The sequence below is a fragment of the Equus caballus genome, chromosome 25, assembly GCF_041296265.1.
Source record: "Equus caballus isolate H_3958 breed thoroughbred chromosome 25, TB-T2T, whole genome shotgun sequence".
Lineage (NCBI taxonomy): Eukaryota > Metazoa > Chordata > Mammalia > Perissodactyla > Equidae > Equus > Equus caballus.
The window spans coordinates 43,495,926-43,518,704 of record NC_091708.1 but is presented as its reverse complement, the minus strand read 5'-3'; the positions used below and the strand labels follow the sequence as shown (position 1 = coordinate 43,518,704).

The 22,779-nt window shown below is 41.4% G+C and overlaps 1 protein-coding gene across 6 annotated transcripts in view; it reads left to right on the top strand.

Annotated features, from left to right (window-relative positions):
- Nucleotides 1–22,779, top strand: part of TSC1 (TSC complex subunit 1) — a 51,190-nt gene that overhangs the window by 10,631 nt on the left and 17,780 nt on the right. For all 6 annotated transcript variants that reach the window (XM_070251972.1, XM_005605905.4, XM_014736111.3 and 3 more), the window contains exons 3-12: nt 6,172–6,357; nt 7,540–7,643; nt 8,682–8,834; nt 11,108–11,252; nt 12,903–13,057; nt 13,455–13,528; nt 20,253–20,428; nt 21,125–21,240; nt 21,874–21,985; nt 22,295–22,413. In XM_070251972.1, the coding sequence (XP_070108073.1) occupies nt 6,252–6,357; nt 7,540–7,643; nt 8,682–8,834; nt 11,108–11,252; nt 12,903–13,057; nt 13,455–13,528; nt 20,253–20,428; nt 21,125–21,240; nt 21,874–21,985; nt 22,295–22,413 (1,260 nt within the window). In that variant the 5' untranslated portion in view covers nt 6,172–6,251. The remainder of the gene's footprint in view (nt 1–6,171; nt 6,358–7,539; nt 7,644–8,681; nt 8,835–11,107; nt 11,253–12,902; nt 13,058–13,454; nt 13,529–20,252; nt 20,429–21,124; nt 21,241–21,873; nt 21,986–22,294; nt 22,414–22,779) is intronic.

Here is a 22,779-nt window from a genome sequence, read left to right as displayed (position 1 = left end):
CATAAATCTCAAATTTTATTAAACTTTTTTCATTATTGCAATTATATTACATTTTAGTAGCCAGATTTGTAAAGCTTGAAGTTTTTTAAAGATTTTATTATTTTTTTTCTTTTTCTCTCCAAAGTCCCCCGGTACATAGTTGTGTATTTTTTTAGTTGTGGGTCCTTCTAGTTGTGGCATGTGGGATGCCGCCTCAACATGGCTTGATGAGCGGTGCCATGTCTGTGCCCAGGATTCAAACTGGCGAAACCCCGGGCCGCCAAAGCGGAGCACGCGAACCCAACCACTCGGCCACAGGGCCGGCCCCCTAAACTTTGAAGTTTTAATGTTGGAAAAATACATTGTTAGCACCATCCGCTGCCAGATTGCTCCTGTGGTCACTGTGTTACACGTGTGTGATACCATATAGACCTTCAGCTTCAACTGCCACATTTAGTCCCGTCACCAACCTTTTTGGACAAAGCAGAATGTAATTCAGGAGAGTTTCTGGTAGATTGTTTTCCAGAAGGAAGCTGTACTTGGGATTCATAGCTTAGGCAAACCTCAAAGGTCCTTTACCTTTAGCCACTAAAAATTGTTGGCAGCCTATAATAATCATTTTGACAAGCTTTTTGTTTAAACTTTTAGCCTCCATAGATACAAAAGTACAAGAAATTGTCTTCCTAAAGCATTTTTGTAAAGTCTGTTTTGAAATTTCACTAGTCAGTGCAAAATGTGTTGGGTATTTCATTTTTTTCTTTTTCTTTTTAAAGATTTTATTTTTTTTCCTTTTTCTCCCCAAAGCCCCCCAGTACATAGTTGTATATTCTTCATTGTGGGTCCTTCTAGTTGTGGCATGTGGGACGCTGCCTCAGCGTGGTTTGATGAGCAGTGCCATGTCCGCGCCCAGGATTCGAACCAACGAAACACTGGGCCACCTGCAGCGGAGTGCGCGAACTTAACCACTCGGCCACGGGGTCAGCCCCTCATTTTTTTCTTAACATTGTTTTCTTTTCTTCATACTCTATATTCTTTTTTAAATTTTATTTTGTTAACCAAGTAACCTGTGAAGCAAATATCACTGACATTTTTTTTTGAGGCACCTGAGCTAACATCTATTGCCAATCTTTTTTTTCTTTCTTTTTCTCCCCAAAGCCCCCCAGTACGTAGGTGTACATTCTAGTTTTACGTCCTTCTGGTTGTGCTATGTGGGACGCCGCCTCTGCATGGCTTGATGAATGGTACCATGTCCACGCCCAGGATCTGAACTGGCAAAGCCCTGGGCTGCTGAAGCAGAGCACGAGAACTTAACCACTCGGCCACGGGGCCGGCCCCCAGACTCTATATTCTTTATGTTTGGCTTGAAGATGATCTCTCATGGATGTTGTTGGCTGTGATTTTGGAATATTTTCATGTTATGAAGTTGAGGTGACAGGTTGACATTGTATTTTTAATTCATTCTCACTAGATGTGAAGTATTCCCAAGTATGACTTTTTCTTGAAAGACTACAAATTAAATGCAGTTCCTAAAGGTTATTTTGTTTGTAATAAATGCTACAAAACAATTCTATAAAAGTTAGAATCAGGGGCTGGTCCAGTGGTGCAGCGGTTAAGTGTGCACGTTCCGCTTTGGCGGCCTGGGGTTTGCCGGTTCGGATCCTGGGTGTGGACATGGCACCGGTTGGCAAGCCATGCTGTGGTAGGCGTCCCACATATAAAGTAGAGGAAGATGGGCACGGATGTTAGCTCAGGGCCAGTCTTCCTCAGCAAAAAGTGGAGGATTGGCAGATGTTAGCTCAGGGCTAATCTTCCACAAAAAAAGAGAAAGAAATTAATTTAAAAAAACAGTTAGAATTAAAATGTAATTTAATTTCTGTTATTTAGCCAGGGTTTATTAAAATTTTTATAAACATTTGACTCAAAGAGTAATTACTGTTATTTGTAAAGTTATCCAGCTAATCTACCCTCTTAGTAGTCACATTATTAGTTAACATATTTAACTATTTGAAAGTTTTTAATTGTTTTTGAATATAAAAATAACATCATTAACTGAAGCTTTTATTTTTATAATAATCAGTATACATTTATTCTTAAACTGAGAGAATTTCAACTTATAAAACACAAAACTTGGATGTTACATGTAGAATGTTTTACCTTTATGTGAAAGTGAATATTCAGATATCAACGGTGATTCTAAATGCATGCATTGTTCACGTTACTGACACCATGTAGATTAGGTATAATGGTAGTGACATGAACATATGGTTATTGATCTTGCACACACACACGGTTAAGGATGCCAGAAACGCTGCTGAAGTAGGCAGTTGATAGTTCAACTTTTAGACCTTCTGAAAACTAAGGCCAAACCAGATACTGGATTTTGGCCATGTATAGAGACTAAGACCTAACAGACAGCCATGCAAGGATGTGGGAGGTGAGCATTCCAAGGATAGAGGGAACAGTGGGTGCAAAGACCTTGTTCTTTCTCAAGGTTTTCCTGGATTTGAGAAGACTGAGACTAGAGCAGAGAAATGAAGAGGCAGAGTGGTGTCAGGTGAAGGCAGCGGGAGGTTGGGAGTGCATAAATGGCTGAATCATGTGGAGCCTTCTAGACCAGTAGACCACTCTTGAGTTTGGCTCTTACTAGCTCCATGGGAAGCCACTGAATGATTTTAAACAGGAGAGTGGGAGATTTCTGATTTCCGTGTTTCAAAGCCTCTTGTGGTTATTTCGTGGCAAATGAATTGTACGGGAGCAGGAATACAAGTGGGGAGAGTAGTGAGGGAGGCTGCTCCTCCCTTGTCTCCCAAGGGAGAAGATGGGAGCTGGGACCGGGGCAATAGTAAAGGGGATAGTGAGGTCGTGGGTTGGTAAGAAGTTAGATGTGGAAGTGGGAGTGGTAGAAGAGTCAAGAATGTCTCCTTGATGTTTGCTTTGGACTGATGGTTCTGCCTTTTGCTAAGATCCAGGAGACTGTCAGAGTGACATGTTTTGGGGTGGGGAGTGGGCATTGAAAGTTATGATTCTGTGATATAAGTAGCATCATCTATAGCACTGTACTGTGGTGTGTGGCCATTAAAGATAATATTAAAGTAAAAGGAATGTTGCTTTGGGATGTGGGATATAGAAATGTGTTAACCCAGATGTTGACTTTTGGCTTCTCCTGTCTCCTATTTTCCACACTTGGTTACTTCCAAAGTGGAAGAGAGACTTTCCCGGCTGTAAGTGGATGCTTCATGTGCCTGTGCGGCTAAGCTTTAAGTGACTTTTCCCAGCCTGTCTTCCACAGGCTGTCAGGTGTATTTAACACATATGCAGCTCATCCACCACCACCACATCCAGGTCAAGCTGGTCCCTTCCCTCCTTGGTGCGCCCACTGAACCATGTCCATTTCCTTCTCGCACGCATAGAATTCTTCGTTGCACTTGCTAGATCTGTCTTCCCTGCTTAGCACCCTGCGCTTAGACCCTCAAGACATATTTGAATGAGTTTTGAAAGGAGAGATGTTCCAATCATGGGACTGATTGCAAAAGCTTATGATTTAACTCCCATGAGGGCTTTTTAGAATGTCAAAAATCCTTGAACTTGGGTCACTTAAATGAAGAATCTCACACAAAGCCCAAGATTTTAATTTTTTCTGGGGATTAAAAAATATGGTCAAAAGAATTTCAGAACTAAAGAGAAAAGCTTGTTGCCAAAAATGTTCTATTGTGTTTTAGATAAAACCTTGTTTTTGCCTTCTATAAAGCTTTTGAAAGAGTAGGCTCCAGAAACCAGACTTTTATACCTAAATTATATTTATAAACTGAAAAACAAGCTAGGTAGCCCAGGCCGGTCAGCCCTGATTATCGCCAAGTTGACTGGATGGGCGCCATCTTTGTTTAGAATTGAGCTCATGTCACTCTGCTCTGGGCTGCCTGCTTTTGGAGGAACAGCTCTGACATGACTGTCTTCTGAATACATAAAAAGCAAACTCAGAGTCTTGCTAGATTGAGACTAGGTAAGTGGCAATTTTATTGGAACAAAACCATACTTAAGAACAAAATACTTTTAAAACTATGAATTGCATTCTTTTTCACTAATTGAGAGTCATTTGTGATTTACTTAAGATAGAATTGAATGTGGGGGCTAGCTAGATAAATGTGCTATTAAAAAGTCATCTTGAAAGTGATGTCCCAAAGATTTTTATTGGTGTTCTTTCTGATAATATATGAGTACTACTCAGTCAGTGTTTGTTTGTGCCAGGTCCTGTGCTAAGTGTCTGGCATACGTTGTCTCATTTAATCCTCTCAATGAAAATAAACCCCGACAGGTTGGTATTATCTTCACGTAGATGTTTAATTTAATCTGACTCACAGTAAGGTGAAATGTGATCCTGTTTTCAGTTTTGAACTCTTTTACAATAAAATCTTACCAGTTGTGGTCTCACATTTCTGAGCCCTTTGAAATTGACTTCCTCTGTGATTTACCTCCTGTAAGGTTTGTGTTTATAGGTGTGAGCCAGCAACTTCTTACGTCATGATTTGCTATCAAAAATGCATTTAGACGTTTTAGTTGATTTTTCTGGCTAATGTACTTATTATTCACCAAGAGCCAAATCACTGAATATGACCAGGTGGTAATTAAACGAGCAGATAGATGATAGTAAGTTAATACTCACCAGTTTCCAGGGTCATTGCTACCTTAAATTTGGCGTCCTTGCAGGAGGAGCTTAACTACTTAGTGGGATTTTTCTTTAGCGGAGTGTTTCTCAAACAGGGCCTGTATGTCACCCATATAAGGATGACCTGGGGTGCGTATTACAATGCAGATTCCTGAGCCCAAAATTCAGCTCTGGAATGAGCCCAGGAAACGGCATTTCTAACTAGCATCCCAGGTGGTTTGGTATACCCTAAAGCTTGAGAACTGTTACTTTAGCTTATTCAAAGACAAGCAAATAGAAAATAAGAGTATATTTTGATATGGCTGCAAATGATATGTACAGTCACTGGCTGGGGAGCTGGGCTGGCTACATTCTGCTTTACCACGTGACCTTGGCAAAGTTATTTCTCCTTTTTGAGTGTCCATATTCTCATTTGTAAAATAAGGGTGATGCCTGCTCACCTCACTCAGTTGCCGCAAGGGCAAAACCGTGAGTTAGCTTCATGTCACAGTGAAGCGCCTGGGCCTTTGGAGTCGGGCAGTCACGATTTAGTTCTCCCCTGGTTTTGCCTCTTGCTAGTTTGTGACCCTGAGCAAACGGCTTGATGTTTGTTTCTCTCCTTGTAAAATGGAGACAAAAGAACCCATCACACAGTGGTGGTATAAGGAAAGTATTCGATGATGGTTGTAGGAGGTGTGCAGTGCCTGTCTAATAAAGGGTAGCTCTTACTACTTGTTGAAAATGCGGCTTTAGAGACCAAAGTGGGGAGAAGCAACCAGTTACAAATATGTGTAGTAACACTTGGGGAAAGAGCTACTTTTTTGTAGATGAAGATAGGGTGGCTGCTTCACTACCATAAACAACTGAGTTTCTTGCCACAACTAGTAGGACCCACAACTAAGAATATACTATGTACCAGGGGGCTTTGGGGAGAAAAAGGAAAAAAAAAAAACAAAACCCTGAGTTTCTGAAAGGTGAAAGTTTACCTTAACACCCGTGTTCATGCTGCTCCCCTGTAACCGAAGGCCTGTGCGTGTGTGATGGATGTCTAGGGTGAGGAGTAGCCCCCAAAACCGGAGAGACGATCCCTAGTTCAGACAAGGTATTGAACTTACAGACTTGGGACCTAACCAGCTATAGTAACTTTTAGACATTGATGGGATTGTCAAGAAGAAAACAGTATGCTTTTAGTTCTTTTTCTGAGAATAGTTCATGTACTTTTTACATCAGTGATTTGAAACATAAACACAGTCTTAGCCAAAACCTGGGGTGGAGTCAGAAGCAGGAAGAGAGCTTGGATTTGGTCTTGTTCTTAAGTCGCTGTGATGGTTTTGACTGGTAGCAGGTTTCTAGGTTTCTCTCTGATTGTTGTGTTCCAGAGAACTCTTCATAAATTTGTCAAAGATAGAATTATTCACACACCTAGCTGCTTTTATCACCAAAGTTCTGTACAAACTTATTTGGACACATTCACCAATTTGTCTTTAGGTAATTTTTTGTGGGGAAAAATGGGGCCATTTCGTCACACTGTTCGTCTTCCTTTTTCTCAGTCTGGTAGTGGCACCAATGAAGAGGCCTCAGAGTCTTTAACACACGTCCTGGACCCGGCACAGCCCATTAGTGTAAGATAATGGCCCAACAAGCAAATATCGGGGATCTCCTCTCCATGCTGGATTCTCCCGTGCTGAGTGTGCGTGATGACGTAACAGCTGTCTTTAAAGAGAACCTCACTTCTGGTAAGGAAAATCGCATCCTTTTTAGCTTGTCTGCAAATCTGGAGAGATTGACCTATACAGGTGACTAAAATTCCGCTGTTGAATTTTGGTTTTCATCTTCTGAAGAGAGTCTCTAAAAACCACCAAAAAAGAGCATACATTGGTGGATTTACTCTGTATGTGTTTGAAGCTTTTAGTTATGGACATATTCAAGCATACACACAAACACATAAGATGAGAATCACGTAATGAATCCCCTGAACCTGGTGCCAAGGTTTCTGCCATTATTTCATCTTACCTCCCTGACTCGCCCAACCCAAATATTTTAAAGCAAATCCCAGATATAGCATTTCTTCTATAAATCATATATGTGATTTTGAATATAAAAAGTGCTTAACCTCTCTTTAATGAGATAAATACAGATTTAAACAGTACCTTTTCTTGCTTACCAGGTTCGCAAAAATCAAATATTGATCATAGAAACGGGTGCTGTTAGCAGGAGAATAAATTGGTGTTCAGCGTTTTTGGAGTATCTATCATCGATTTAAAACATGTACCATCTGGCCCACCTACAAGGATCTGTATTTCATTATTTCCTTGAAAGAAATAATAGTGAAAAATTGGAAAAACCTAAATGTCCTTCAGTAGGTGACTGGTTGTATTAATTACTTAGAGTCATGCAGTGTAGCATTAGGAGGAGAGTAAAGAGAATGAAGCAGGACGTAGGTGCTGCCATGGGAAGGTATCTACAACGCCTCGTTAAGGAGAAAAGAACACGCCTGGGGGGCTGTGTGTGTGTGAGAGCGATTGTACACGTAGGAGGAGGTTTGAAAGGACGTGTACAAAGGCAAGGGTGTTTCTCTCTGAGGAGTGGGTTGGGAGGCAGGTTGTGAGGAGGACTTCCACTTTATGCACTTTCATACGATCTGAACTGTTAACAGTAGACATGGATCATTTTTGTAATTAAAAAAGCAATAGAAAGGAAATAGCATTTCGTGTGCTTTTATGGACCTTTAGGCAAATAAACTTAGGATTATTCTGTCGTTAGCCTAAATTAATTTAAGGAAGCAGAAATCCCACGCTTCATATAACCTTGGATGGCATATAAAGAAACATTTCTAGATCTTGTGACTGGCAACTCTGAGGTAAATTTAGAATGTTAAAAGAAAATAACTCTTATAAACTGCCCTTTTCTTCGTTTAGACCGTGGTCCAGTGCTTGTGAACACCTTGGTGGATTATTACCTGGAAACCAGTTCTCAGCCGGTGTTGCACATCCTGACTACCTTGCAGGAGCCGCATGATAAGGTAACTGGTGGAATGGGAGAGTAGAGCGTTCACTGCGTTCTCTGTGAGCAGTGTGACAGCTTCTGTGCAGACCCACTGCGCAGTCTGTCCAAGCTTTCTCCTTGGACTTCCGTATGCAACAGATGACTCTGTTCCCCGATTATAACTTCATAGAAAAATAATTTGCAGGGCCTATGTTTCCTGAAAGGTTTACAGTGTAAAACACATTTCAGAGGCTTTTTATGGTCTTACTGTTTAAAGATATCCTGTGATCCCAGTATTATGGTTGTACAGTGACAGTTTGATCCATAAGTTACTCATCTTTAAACTCCTGCTTTGAATAGGAGTTGTAGACTTCTAATTAGTATGGGAAAATCTGCCAGTGCAGGTAACTAACGGGGCTAATTGATGAGTCAGGCACTTGGAGGGCTCCTTTGTGTTTGGTTTTTGTTTTTATTTTTGTTGGTAGTAAATAGCTAACAAAGCGTTGTAATTGCAGGCTTTGGTAAGTCTTGCATTTGTAATGCGAGTGACTTCACTAGGCTTTGAAGGCCTTGCCATAGTGTGCCTTTTCCAGTACATATTGTTTTTTTTTTACTCTGGGCTGAATTTTAGCTTCTACCTGATTTATATTTGGGGCCAAACTGTGTAAACTGGGCTCCCGTAGCAGTAATAGCTTCCACAACCTACCACAAGCTTGGGACCAGTGGTTATTGAAACAAGTGGCCTATTTGTACCTCAGAAAGAAGGCCTACAAAGGAGTCCCCTCTCCTTGCAGACTAGTATTATGGGGGTCCTTTTTCAGGACTTGCAAGCTGGCTGCCCTCTCTCAGGTCAAATGCAGCAGTGTTTTGTTTGCTAACGTGGTTTTGAAAAATCTTTCGTTTGCTCTCTTGACCTGCTTGACCTTTGCTTTACATCGAAGGGAGACTGGAGGGACTGGAGTGCGTCCCTGCTGCTTGCGCTTGGGTTAACTTCGTACACTCCTCTGAGGATTTCCCTTGGTCCCCCCACCCAGCTTTGTTGAGTTATATTTCCCTTGTTCTTTTACATTTTTAGCACCTCTTGGACAAAATGAATGAATACGTGGGCAAAGCGGCCTCCCGGTTATCCACCCTCTCGTTGCTGGGGCACGTCATAAGACTGCAGCCATCTTGGAAGCATAAGCTCTCTCAAGCACCTCTTTTGCCTTCTTTACTAAAATGTCTCAAGGTACAATGTTTGTAAGGACTTGAACAAAATGGCTTTGTGAGTAGAATTGCTGAAATTTTGAGTAACTTCAAGCAAGCAAGCTAGATGTTAACTTTGAGTGTTTAAAAACATCTGGGCATTTGATTTTTCTTGAGCGTAATGTAGTCCAGAGTTGGTGAGGAATGTAGTCAGGCTTAGTGAGTAAGTTCTTAGTGCATCACTGTGACTGTCAAATATCTTTTGTCCAAGCAAATGTGGTAACATTTCAGTCGGATTGGTTCCTTGTGATGTTCTTCCAACCCTCTTCGATTTCATCATCTAGCCTTCCCTCAGTTAAAAACATACTGCTTTCTCTTTGGGAAGCCCCATTTCTAAATCCTCTTTTGGCTAATAGGAAAATGGCTGAAAGGCTCTTTTAACCATTTAGAAGCATGTTCTAGTTGTATCTACAGTTAAGGTTTTGTTGATATAAAGCCTGCTGAGTTGCATTCTACTTTTTTGCACTAAATTTAGTGCATTTTTCTACACAGGGAGCCAAAACCTAAATAGAACTTTATGATTTTAGTTTTTACAGTAGCTTGCTGAAATACTCAGGGTTATTTGCTTAATCTGTTTTAGTTCCTGGACTTGTTTTCTATCTATAAAATGAGAAAATGTGGTTAATATTAACTGCCTGTACCTCACAGAGACATGACAATATCCAGTAGTATTTGCTCCAGGATGGCAGTACCTTTGGGTTCATCTGATACAGCACCATGCAAATTGATTTTTGTCTTTGCCAACGAGGGCAACCGTTTTATTATCCCTAGAGGTGGGTCCCGAGGAGTCACGTTAGTAGGCTATCATAAAAATGTGCGTTTAATTAAGGAAAAACAGGAGCAATTTTAAGTTTAATTTTTTTAAGTGAATAGATTGATGAGAATGTAATCCAATTTTGAGGCACACCATTTAGTTCAAATTGCAAAACACTTATCTTTCCTGAAAGGGTAAGCCTTGAAAATTACTCATGGGGCCCAGCCCCATGGCACAGCGGTTAAGTGCGCACGTTCCGCTTCGGCAGCCCGGGGTTCATTGGTTCAGATTCTGGGTGCAGACATGGCACCACTTGGGCGCACCATGCTGTGCTAGGTGTCCCACATATAAAGTGGAGGAAGATGGGTATGGATGTTAGCTCAGGGCCAGTCGTCCTCAGCAAAAAGAGAAGGATTGGCAACAGTTAGCTCAGGGCTAATCTTCCTCAAAAAAAAAAAACCATGAAAATTACTCATGGACTATTAATTACCCAAGCCTTCAGTTAGAATGATATGATAAACGAAATTAGGGTTAATCTCTTTTACTGGAACTCATTATATGTTCTTGTTATATATTCTTGATTCTCCTACCCATGTTTTATGTTCTTACTAGATCTCAGCTGTAACAAAAGGCTTGGGTGCTTGATGTAAAAACTAAATATATGTAAAACTATTTCCAGACTCATAGATTCCATTTTTAATGGAATAATGAATGTCTTAGGCTGCATGGTAGTCTTTTGGTTAATATCTTGTTTCTTAAATCTGAGTTCCAGTTTCTTGGCCAACATTCGTTATTTCATTGTGGGTCATGTGAGCTGCTGGAGCTCGTCTCAGCTGATTCATTGTTTTGTGGGGTATTAAGTATCTTTAATTAGCCTAAAGTTATATGACTTGATATTAAACTGTAGACACCGTCAGAGGTCACTATATCTTCTTTTATTTGATGATCTCTAAATCCTGCTGTGAAGGTGAGCCATTAAGTAAACTTGTTAGTGCTATGCTAATTTTTTCTTAAATTATATGTCTTTTATAGTCCTTAAAAAAATTGTGAATTACTTCTCAACAACTTGTGTTTTTTTAATTGATTAACAGAAACTAAATGTTTTAGAATGTGGTTGAATGAACGAAAACAGCAGCGTTCCTTTTTTCTGTTAGAAAGCAGCTTCTCATGCTTCCCTCCAAGTGCTGTAAATAGGACATCCTCAGGCTTTGGGACTAGTCCCCAGGCCAAGTGGAAGCTCCTTTGCCGGATGGGTTTGTCCAGGTGTATCAGAAGTGGTCCTCGCAGACTCGTTACAGTCGAGCTGGTCCTCCGTAGTTTTTCTGTTGAGTCTGTTTCAGCGTTGTCCCCCCAAAACCCTTAGGGATAGGGCAATGAGTCTGGGGGGGAACCTCTAGTTGTGACTCCCCTCGGGATTTAGAGCCTCTTCTTGTGCTGGCAGTGCTGATTCTAATGCTGCGCCTGAAAGGTGTTTTCTTCTTGCTTGACCTTTCCTTCTACAGACGGACACCGATGTCCTCGTCCTCACAACAGGCGTCTTAGTGTTGATAACCATGCTACCCATGATTCCACAGTCAGGGAAGCAGCACCTTCATGATTTCTTTGATATTTTTGGCCGTCTTTCGTCATGGTGTCTGAAGAAACCAGGTAGAGATCTCTGTATGTACCTGTCATACCCTACCAGGTGAATGCTTTCATTATTGATTAACAGGTCGTGAGCTGTAAGGGAAGGACATGTAGAATTTTATAGCTGAAATGGGTGGCTGTCGGCAGTTGGGTGAGGAAATACCTTGGGTGCATCCACTGTAGGCACAAATAAGAAGCATGACTATTGAGATACCTTCCTTATTCTAGTGACTTAAAAGGATTAGTTGTCAGAGAAACTGAGTGGTAGGGTGTAAAACTTCCTGATTTTCAGTAAACTGAAAAACAAATTCAATCTATGTCATAGTAGTATAAGACTAAGCTTGTGGAACATTTGTGTCTTACTCTGCTGTTCTGTTGTGGCAGAACACCAACTTTGGTTCTGAGAACCTGTTCATTGTATATGTAGAAGGAAGAGGGAAATGCAGCATTTCCTACTTAGTATTCTCGTTTTGAACACAGTGGGATTTTTTTTGCACATCGGCAGGTAGCACAGCTCTATCAAAAGGATTCAGAGGCTATAAGCATGTGAAATTTAGAATCTTTTGGAAATCCCAACATGAGATATTCCTGTGGAAAGGGTGGAATGTGTAAGCCCTGTGCAACTGAATACTGTGGCTTCCTGTACAGGTTTAAGTTAATAAGTGTAAGGCCCATATGATGCCAGCTTATTTAGTATGCTCCTGTTTGGGGGAGGGGAAGGGTCTGTCCATTATTATGGAGGAGCTTTATGTATACTGTGGACTTGGGGGTTTCCATAGGGTCTAGATAAGGCTAGATTAAGTTTTAAATTTTTCCTGCTCTTTTAGCTCCTTAAGCTAATTTCAGGATGATAGTTTTATCATTCTATAGTTACAAATCTGCATAGCTCAGACTACATATTGATTGTGAAACAGTCTCACATGTTTGTTCCACACATATTTGAATGCCTGTCATGTCCTAAGCACAGTGTGAAGTACTAAGGGTACAGAGGTGAGTGAGACAGTGCTGTTCTCAAGAAATGCACGCTGACTAGGGCAATGGAGAAGCAGAATTACAAATTTCACGGAGAGCAACTATCATTATAAACGTAGTTCTGGGGGCTGGCCCGGTGGCATAGCGGTTAAGTGCACACGTTCCACTTCAGTGGCCTGGGGTTTGCCAGTTCGGATCCTGGGTATGGATATGGCACTGTTTGACAAGCCATGCTGTGGCAGATGTCCCACATATAACGTGGAGGAAGATGGCACGGATGTTAGCTCAGAGCCAGTCTTCCTCAGCAAACAGAGGAAGATTGGCAGGAGATGTTAGCTCAGGCCTAATCTTCCAAAAAAAAAAAAAAGGTACTTCTGTATTGTGAGAACGTCTGGGGTCCATTTTAAGGGATGACTGGAGAGGAGGGCTGAGATCGGATGAGTAAGTGTGTTTATGGGTCACTCTAAGTAGACTGGAGTTTATCCAAAGGCCATAGGAAGCCATTGAAGGATTTTAAATGGGAGTGTCTGGTGTGTTCGTACTTGCGTTTTAGAAAACCACACTCTCTTGTTCTCTTTGGAGCGAGGTGGGAGTATGCGTAAGTGAAAAGTTGTGTTGGCAGCCCCGCATTCATGTCTGTTTTATGCGCATCGTCTTGTGTCCAGCTAAGAGTCTCCTCTCAACGGTTTCCTTTTTTAGGCCATGTGACAGAAGTCTATCTTGTCCATCTCCATGCCAGTGTTTATGCTCTCTTTCATCGCCTTTATGGAATGTACCCTTGCAACTTTGTCTCCTTTCTACGTTCTCACTACAGTATGAAGGAAAACTTGGAGACTTTTGAAGAAGTGGTCAAGGTAAATGAAAACTGCTCATTTATTTGATACTTAGCATACTCTGTAGATAGGCTGCATATATATCTTTTGTATGAAGTGCTAGACAGGGAAATTTTGAAAAGAAATTCAGTCTTTCCCTCAGTCTGCTCCACCCCGCTTCCCTGCAGCCCTAGGCAATCACTGATCTACTTTCTGCCTTTATAGGCTTGCCTTTCCTGGACATTCCATTTAAATGGAGTCATATAATATGTGGTCTTTTGTGACTGGCTTCTTTCACTTAACACAGTGTTTCCAAGTTCATCCATGTTGTAGCACGTATCAGTACTTAATTCCTTTTTATTGTCAAATAAATATTCCGTTGTGTGGGGATACCATAGAAATTAAGCCTTTTATAATTTGTCAACCCAAACTCTTCTAGCCAATGATGGAGCATGTGCGAATTCATCCGGAATTAGTGACTGGATCCAAGGACCATGAACTGGACCCTCGAAGGTATAGAAACTAAACTAGCACAGAATTTTACAGAATTTCTTGAGATTGAAAATGTGGTCTAGGAGATGTCTCTACTGAGGTCTTATTTGGGAATATAGGTTCTTCTACTCATAGAATTGTTCCTTTTTGAAGAACTTGTACAGCAGAAACTTTATATGAGTCTAGAACATGTTCCTCCTGGAGAATTAAGAACTCAGTTAGCCAAGTAGAGGAGGCTGCAGTGCAGATAAACCTGCCTTGCAGAGCCCTGGGAGGGCTTGCAGCTAAGTGGCACCAGTGATTATGTGAGGCAGGAGGTGAGGTGTGTGGTTGAAAACAAGTGGGCTGTGGAAAGTCTGGATATCCAGTGGTTGGACTCCCTGGGTCCCTTTGTCCATCCTGTATAGCCAGGCAACTACCGTGATCCATGGGCCCTACAGAAGTTCCCAGGTTTATTCTCTGGAGAAACTGAGCCTGCGAGCCCCTGATAGAGGATGCCAGGCGGGACAGAGGGTGGAGCTGAGTCAAGACTGAAAAGCAGGGCATGAAATGAAGTTTTACGCACTACTTTTCTCTGCCTGGCAGCCAGGCTTATGCTTTCCAGGCAGGGACTGGAGCCTTTCTGGGGAAACCAATCCACAGATATTGACATTTGGGGATCTCGCACTGGCTGGCTCACTGCCTGATCTCCTTGCAGTGAATCTCATCTCTCCGCAAACCTACCCTCTGCCATGCAGAGGCTCAGTCAGCTTAAAGAACTTCCTGTGAGATACGTGTAGTGAAGTCTAGAAAATGTGTATGTAAAGTGTAGTAACAAAACATGAATACCTGTGTTCGTAGCCCCCACCCAGCTTACAAAATGGAACCTTACCCTCCCCAGTTACCACCATCTCTTCTCCCCGTTCCCTGTCCCACCTCAGAGACAACGACTTTTCTTGCTTTTATGTTGATCATTCTCTTGCTTTTTAAAATAATTTTACCACATGTATTGTTTGGTTGTGAAAAGCTAATTAGGAAGCAAAGCCTGGGTAAGGAAAGGGCAGTCTTGTCACCATTAGATGAAGGTTCCCAGGAGACGAGAGGAAGAACCTCTCATGTCTGAGTGTCTGAGTTTTGGTCCACTTCTCCTTCCTTGAGAGTTTTCAGGAGCCCCTTCTGGGGAAGTTCAGTGGGCAAGGACATGCATGAGTCCTGAGAAACATAAGACTTAACCCCAGTCAGAGCAGCTGCCAAGGCCTATCACCAGAGCCAGGTCCTGGATGTGCAGAGAGAGCAGACTGCTCTGTTTCCTGCTTCCAGGAGTAGGTCAGAGCGGAAGCCTTCTGTGGGATGAGATGAATGTCCTCCGCTGATCCAGGCGGAGAGGGAGAAGAGGAGCTTAATCAGTGCATAATCAAGACAAAGTACAAAGTCGTCTAGGCCAGGGTCACTTAGACGCTCTGTCCCTCAGGTAAAAAGATAGGGTAGTGGCAGTGGGAACCTTAGTGATGGCCCGCAACACGCCTGTCTCTTGGCATGTCTATTCTGACCTGGACAGGTGTCTTTTGTGCCTTAGGGCACAGCTGTCTGTCATCTTATTCTCTGGGACTTCCCTTTGCCTCTCTTCTGTGCAGGATCTCCCATTTCCTGTGTCTTACATCTTCTTTCTTGATTTGCTCTAGTTTTCATGGAATACATCCTGGAGTAACTTTTAGAGAAAGGAAGCAGTTATTTGGCTGGGCATAGACTTCTAGGTAGGGAGTTATTTTCATTCAGCAATTTGAAGGCATTATTCCGTTGCCAGCTTGCTTCCCTTGTTGCTCTTGAAATCCAAAGACATTCTGATTTCTGATCATCTGTATTTGCTGTATTTTGCTCTGTGGGAGCCTGTAGAGTCTTCTCTTTGTTCTCATAATATTCCGAAATTTCCTAGTGATGTCCCTTAGTATGAATCTGTTCTCATTGTTCTGTCTGGAAACTCTTATCTTTAAGTTCTAGAAAATTTTCTTTAATTATTTTGTGCTTGATTTCCTTTCCTCCGTTGTCTGTCTGGAACTCCTAGTGTTCAGATTGGGACCTACTGGAGTGTTCTCTGCTTTTCTTTGCTCTCCTGTTTTTCCTTTCTGCTCTTTTATTATACTTCCTGAAGATTTACTTATGTTCAGCTTTTAATCCTTCTATCATAGTTTCATTTCTATCCCCATGTTTTTAATATCTAAGAGCTCTTTTTTGGTCTTTGAATGCTGCTTCTTTATAGTAGCCTGTTTTTGTTTCATGGATGCAATCTCATGTCTTTGAGAATCTTGATAGTTGTTTGGTTTTGGGGTTTTTTTTTAGGTTTTCTTTTCCCTACATAATCTGTTTCTTCTGAGGTGCTTTTTTGTTGTTCTTTTTAAATTGGTGAGGCAAAAATATGGTAATCTGCTTCTGTTTGGGTGAGGAGACTAAAAAGCTCTGGTCATGGTGTGGGTCCTGCTGACTTTGAGCTTGCTTGTATGTTGATCTGAGCATCTATTGGGGACACTGATGTCAGTATTGTTTTCCTCTTTAACTGGTCACGTTTTTTTTGAGAAGAGTCTTCTGCTCTCTAGCCTGGGGAGAGTCTGGCTGCTGCTGGGAGAAAAGGCTGGTGGTGGGGAGGGGTCAGTGGTCTTGGCATTCAGGATGTACAGTCTCACTTAATCCCTTTGTTTGAATGATACTCAAGCCTCAACTATTTCTGGAGTAGCTCTGTCTGAAAACTCTCTGTTTGTCTGTCTGCAGAGAATAGTCCAGATTTCTGATGAGGAAAGGGCTGCTGCTGGGAGCACAGAGTTGAGGGGATATCTTGGGAATTCAAGTGCTCCTCAAATAGCTGTTACTCCATCTTCCTGTTTTCAGCTGCCCTCACCTACCTGTCAGTCATCTCCAGTGCCAGAAGTACTTGATGCTATCAATTCTTTAGCTTTTTAAGGACTCTGCAGTGTAAATCAGGTTGACTTTTAGCTTTGAAACATCAGCAGCTTAAGATTTTGCTTTCTTTGATTTACTAAGTCAGTTAGCGTTTGCCTGTCTGCTTTCCCGTTTCAAAAACTTGTGGTGCTATTCTCTCTTCTCCCATTCTTCGTGTAAGTTTATATTTAAAAGCAAACAAATAAATTCTTAACTATGGACTCAGTGGGGTTTTGGGAGGCTGTACACTTGGCTGTGTATGTTCAATCTACTGTATTAGCTTGGAAGCCTCCTAGGTCAACTTCCTGAGCCTCACTCACCTTGGATATGCAGGGAGTATCTGGATTTTGAAGAAAGCTGTAACACAAAAGACAAGAAACCAACGTAGAGAGGAGAAAGAGCTAGAAAGGAAAAATGACAATACAGAGAGCAGAAGAAAGTGTCTAGAATAGCTACAGAGATGAGGCATTTATTTGTGCATGTAAGGTCAGAATGCCACAGAAGGGAACATTGAGAGACTAAAGAAGGAACTCTTGAAAATTAAAAATGATAGCCAAATTAAACATTTCAGTAAAAGAATTGGAAGATAAAATTAGGACTATCTTAGAAAACAGAATCAAAGGATAGAGATGAATAACATGAGATGAAAGATAAGAAATTTAAATTAGTTGAGAAAGTCCAACATCCAATAAAAAAGTTAAAAAGAGAGGAGAAGACTTTGGTGAGGGAAGAAATGGTGAGAGAAAGAATACAAGAAAACTTCCCATACAAGCACAAATAATGCAAGCAAATAGAATAATCTAAGAATTGAGGGACATGAGTTTCCAGATGAAGGGGCTTACCTAGAGCCCAGCTCAGTCAATGAAAAAGAATGCTACCGAGTCTCAGCGTGAAATTTCAAAACACCAGGATAAACCTTTCAGAGAGAAAGATCAGAAATCAGAATGGTTTTAGCTTCTGAAACACCTTCAAAATTGAGAGAAAAAGGTTTCCAACTTAGAATTCTCTCCCTAGCTCAATTGCCTATCAAGTATGAGACATTGTTAGATAAGCAAGGACTCAAATTTACCTGCTGTATACCCTTCCTTAGCTAACTACTGGAGCATGTGTTCCACCACAACTAGAGTAAAATGAAGGAAGCCATAGAGTCCAGGAAATGGGGACCTGACTTAGGACCACGGTCAAGGGAAGTCTCAGGATAACACTGTGCAGCGGTGCTAAGAACAACCGGTCCAGCCTGACGTGGGAGAGGGGGGCTCCAGAACGGAGCTCTTTAAGCAGAGGGAGAATAATTCTAGTAGACTGTTTGCATATCATTATGTAAAAATTATATTAGGCATTGTTTCAGAGCTGGTAGAGTAAGTTTAGGAAGAATTAGTAATAGATACACAGAGGAAGACTGAGGAAAAGAAACAGAAAAATTCAAACTCCAGGACAAACTAAATTGAACAAAAAAAATATTATCATAGTATACTCTTCAGCTCAGCCATGACTAGTAGTACTTACATAGTCAGAATAATTGTTGAAAACCGATTTTGAAACCATCAGCGATATACTTATTTTGAGAGCAGTGGGGAGAAGGGAAAAGGATATGGGAAAGTGACCTAAATCCTCATGTACCATAATAGGAAGTTAAGAGATGATGTTTAAAATTCATACATCAAGAAATTTAAAGTTATGGCATATTCTTTAGAAATATGTAGGTAGTGTAACAGTTCGGCTAATGAAACTGGAAGCAGCTGCCAGAGTGGTTGAGGGGAGAGGCATGGGAGGTACCTTTTAATACTATATTGACTTCTTAAACTACTGTATTTCATTGAATCTAAGATGCCATTGCATATAGGATGTACTTAGATTTTATGTATATCTGAGAAATTAAAAAATGCCAAATAAACTAACACACAACTGATTAGACTATACTTCCCAGTTTCAGAGATATTAAAATATGAAAAGTCCCTTTAAGAATCAAGAAAATATTGTAAGTGGAAATCTTACTTTGATTAAAATAAAACATTTAGATGTATTCCTACTTTATTATGATTCTCATTTTCTTCTCTAAAATCAATCTTCCTATGTGTACATACGCATCCTGACTCTTGCTCTCACTTAATCACTTTCCAGTCATGCTGAGAATACGTAAAGAGGAGACTGCCACCCATAACACAGGTATCTCAGCCAGCGAGAACCTGCATAGTGACCAAAGATGCAACTCTAAGATTGAAGGCTTCCTGTAGGGCTGCTGCCTTATCTTCTCTCCAGGCCCTGGGGTCTTTTGTTCTGTATTTAATCCCACATTTTCAGCATCTAAGATTTAATGATGAGCATTCTAAAACAGTTGTGTAGGATCGGATGTTTTATGAGGGCAAACCCATGGAGTGCCCTTACTGCTGCTGGGCTGTTTTTCTGTCAACTTTGAAATGTGATGATAAGAATCTCTGTTGGATTGCTAATTACATAGAAATATATATGGTGAAATTGTGTTGTCTGAGAGACAGTTTATCCTCGAGCAGGTAAATCTTGTACGAATTATTAGGGCTTTGTAGAACATTTGGCAAATACTGAACAGGTGAAAGAAGAAAAGAAATTTTATCCATACCTGCAGTTCTTTTAATTTGAATACTTAGTGTGGTCGTATCTATCTATCTGTGGGTGTATCTCTGAGTAATTTTATATCCTTTATTCATTTAAGATTATATCCTGAACATTTTAGGTCACTTACTAATTTTTGAAAGCATGATTTTTTTTTTTTTTTTTAAGATTTTATTTTTTCCTTTTTCTCCCCAAAGCCCCCCGGTACATAGTTGTATATTCTTTGTTGTGGGTCCTTCTAGTTGTGGCATGTGGGACGCCGCCTCAGCGTGGTTTGATGAGCAGTGTCATGTCCGCGCCCAGGATTCGAACCAACGAAACACTGGGCCGCCTGCAGCGGAGCGCGCGAACTTAACCGCTCGGCCACGGGGCCAGCCCCTTGAAAGCATGATTTTTAAAATCAACTTTAGTAAGGTCTAATTTACATACAATAAATTCATCAATTTTGTTAAGTTTTGATGAAAGTCACAATCAGGATAAAGAGCGTTTCATTGCCCAGAAAGTTCCATCATGCCCTTTGTGGTCAGTCCCTTCCTCACTCCTGGTGGCCATCGACCTGCAAGCATGCTGCTTCATGGTAGTGTAGTAAGTTTCCTCTCTAGAGGGCCTCCCTTTGGGTTCTTCCCTCTCCTCTGTCTATCACGAGCGGTGCTGTGCTCATTGTTGCTGTACATCTTGATGTACGTCTATTTCCATACATTTCCATAAATTCTTAGAAGTGGAACTGTGGATCATATAACGGGAATCTTTGGACAATTTTTTAAGTATCCTTGTAGGCATTCTCTAGGTTTGAGTCTGTCTGTGCCATATTCTGGTCTGGGGATGGATCAGAATCCTGAGGCTTCGACAGGTGAGCTTAAATAAGCCTCAGTCACCTGGCAGTGTCCAGGTCTCCCTGTTCTTTGATTGCCTTTGTTCCAAAGGGGATTGTTCCCCTGGTGACTGGTCTGCATAGTTTGTGTTCTACTTTGAGGCTATGACTAGTCTTTTGTGGATGAAATTTTTGTTTCAGATTAGTTTCTGATAACTTGATATAACCATTTTAATAGGGAAGGTATAGGTTTGTAAAATGAATGGCTGATTCTTTATGTACTAGCACTGTTTACTACTTGAGCTTATGTGGTTCTGCCTTGGTCTTCGCTAATCATAGTTCAGGGGCTGGCCTGGAGTTAGCACTCTTAAGTATTTGATTGTTTGATTGAATGGATCACAGCTTGCATTTCTTGCCTTTCATTGCCTTTTACAGGTGGAGGAGATTAGAAACACATGATGTTGTAATAGAGTGTGCCAAAATCTCTCTGGACCCTACAGAAGCCTCATATGAAGATGGCTATTCTGTGTCTCACCAAATCTCAGCCCGCTTTCCTCATCGGTCAGCTGACGTCACCGCCAGCCCTCATGTTGACACGCAGAATAGCTATGGTAAAAAGTGACTTTGGTACTTATCTGCTTTACAACTTTGTCTCTGGAAAGCACTGTTTATTTTCATTGACTTTGTTTTCTTTTCCTAGAATAAGACTTAGTTCAGCTCCTAGGAACTGTTTCCCAAATACTTAAAATTTGAATTTGCCTCCATTTTCTCCTGATTAAGCCCTCCTTCAAGTTTAATTGAGAGCCCTGTGTCATTGATCTCCTACCTGATAGTATGCCAGCAGACTTGGGGATGTGTCTTCAACACGTAAAGGGAAAATGGTTTGAAGATTTGACTTCTGGGCCCCTCCTCATAAGAGAATCTTTCTACTTTGCAGATACTTCCAGTGAGGCCCTCTGGGCTGTAGTGTTGACACAGTTTGAAGGAGTCTGGGCAATTTAGAATTGGTTTCATATAAAAGTTGGGCTTATCTGTAGATAGCAGCCACTGGAGTTGCCATCCAGGTTGAGCTTTTTCAGGTTATCCTGAAGCTTAACTAGACATCAAACCTTACTGAACTTTATTTCCAGAGTGTTTAAGAACCTTTTAAATGTTACTGTGTCTTCAAGGATGTCAGGAGTCCCCTCACATTTTTTAAATATAGAGAATTGAATAGTATCAAGTGGGCCAGGGGACCATACTTTTTTTTTATCAGGATATTCTAAAACCACACACTAACCCCATGTATTCTTTCCCTTTCATTTTAGGGAGTGCAACTTCTACCCCTCACTCCATTTCTCGGCTGACATTGTCAAATACGCCAGGGCAGCTACCTCAGACTCTGAGTTCCCCACCGACACGGCTGTTAACTGAGCCGCCACAAGTATGGTGTCAAATAGTGTGCCTGCTTTCTTCTCTGCTTGCTGGTGATGCTGACCATTTGGGTCAGGATTTAGCATTTGGTTGGGAAAATCTCACACTGCTCATTTCAGGAGTTATTTTTAAGAATATGTGATATTAGCAAAGAAAGTTACTGTTGCCGCTCGAGTTTCTCTTGGAGTCTAGACTTACAAAATGCAACTGGTCTTTTTTTTAATTGAGGTAAAATTGGTATATAACATTATGTAAGTTTCAGGCATACCGCATTATAATTTGACATCTGTATATACTACACAATGATTACCACCAAAAGTCTAATTTCCATCCATCACCATAAAATTGACCCCCTTCACCCATTTTGCCCACCCCCCAGCCTCCTTCCCCTCTAGTAACCACCAGTCTGTTCTCTGTACCTGTGAATTTGTTTTCATTTTGTTTGTTCGTTTGTCTTGTTTTTTTAGATTCCACAGATGAGTGAAATCATCAAAATGCAACTTGTCTCTTGATAAAGCTTTAATAAGATGGCTTTTTCCAGTTGAAAAGGCTAAATTTAAAGTGACCGTGGGTCACAGACATAAACCTTGGGGATGATTTGGTATTCATTCCTCGTCGCTGACATGCCTTCTTAACTTCCCAGGCTACTCTTTGGAGCCCATCTATGGTTTGTGGTATGACCACTCCTCCAACTTCTCCTGGAAATGTCCCACCTGATCTGTCACACCCTTACAGTAAAGTCTTTGGTACAACTGGTATGTGTGTCTTAGGTTGGATTTGGTTGGTTGGTCTGGGCCTGCCTTTTATGACAAGGGACTGTCTCTTAGATCTAACAGTGAGTTTGGGGGCCTCTTGCAGCAGTAAGCCTGTTTTTGACACTTAATGCAAACCTCTGGGGCTTTCGGAACACGTACATGAACCTAAAAAAAAAAAAAACCTGATCATCTTCCCCAGAAAGCTAACTCTAGCAGCTTTCTTCCCAGTAATAATTAGCCTGAAAAAAATTCAGCAGTTTTTCTAAGGGTTAGGCTGATTGTGTATATTCTGTCTTTGTCTCTGTGCAGGTGGAAAAGGAACTCCTCTGGGAACCCCAGCAACCTCCCCTCCTCCAGCCCCGCTCTGCCATTCAGATGAGTATGTGCACATTTCACTCCCGCAGGCCACCACTACACCTGCCAAGAAGGTATGCTCGGGCTTGTCCCTCTCCCTAAGCACAGTGCCCCCTTGCAGCCTCACTTTGTGAAGCCTATTATGCTGGATAGACTTTTGACCTGAAATATGATGGGTTTGAATCAGAACAATTGAAAATAGACTAACCAGCTGCTCTCAAAGTGTGATCTGCTGACCCCTCGGGTCCCAAAACCCTTTTAGGCGACCCACTGGGTCAAAACTGCTTTCATTGTAATCTAAGTAAGCTGTTGTTTGCCTTGTTTACTGTGTTGGCATTTGCACGCATGGTACAGAAACAGTGGTGGGTGAAATGGCGGACCCGTCAGCACAAATCACGGCAGGCAGCACGCTGTCCTAGTAGCATCACGTTCTTCTTTGA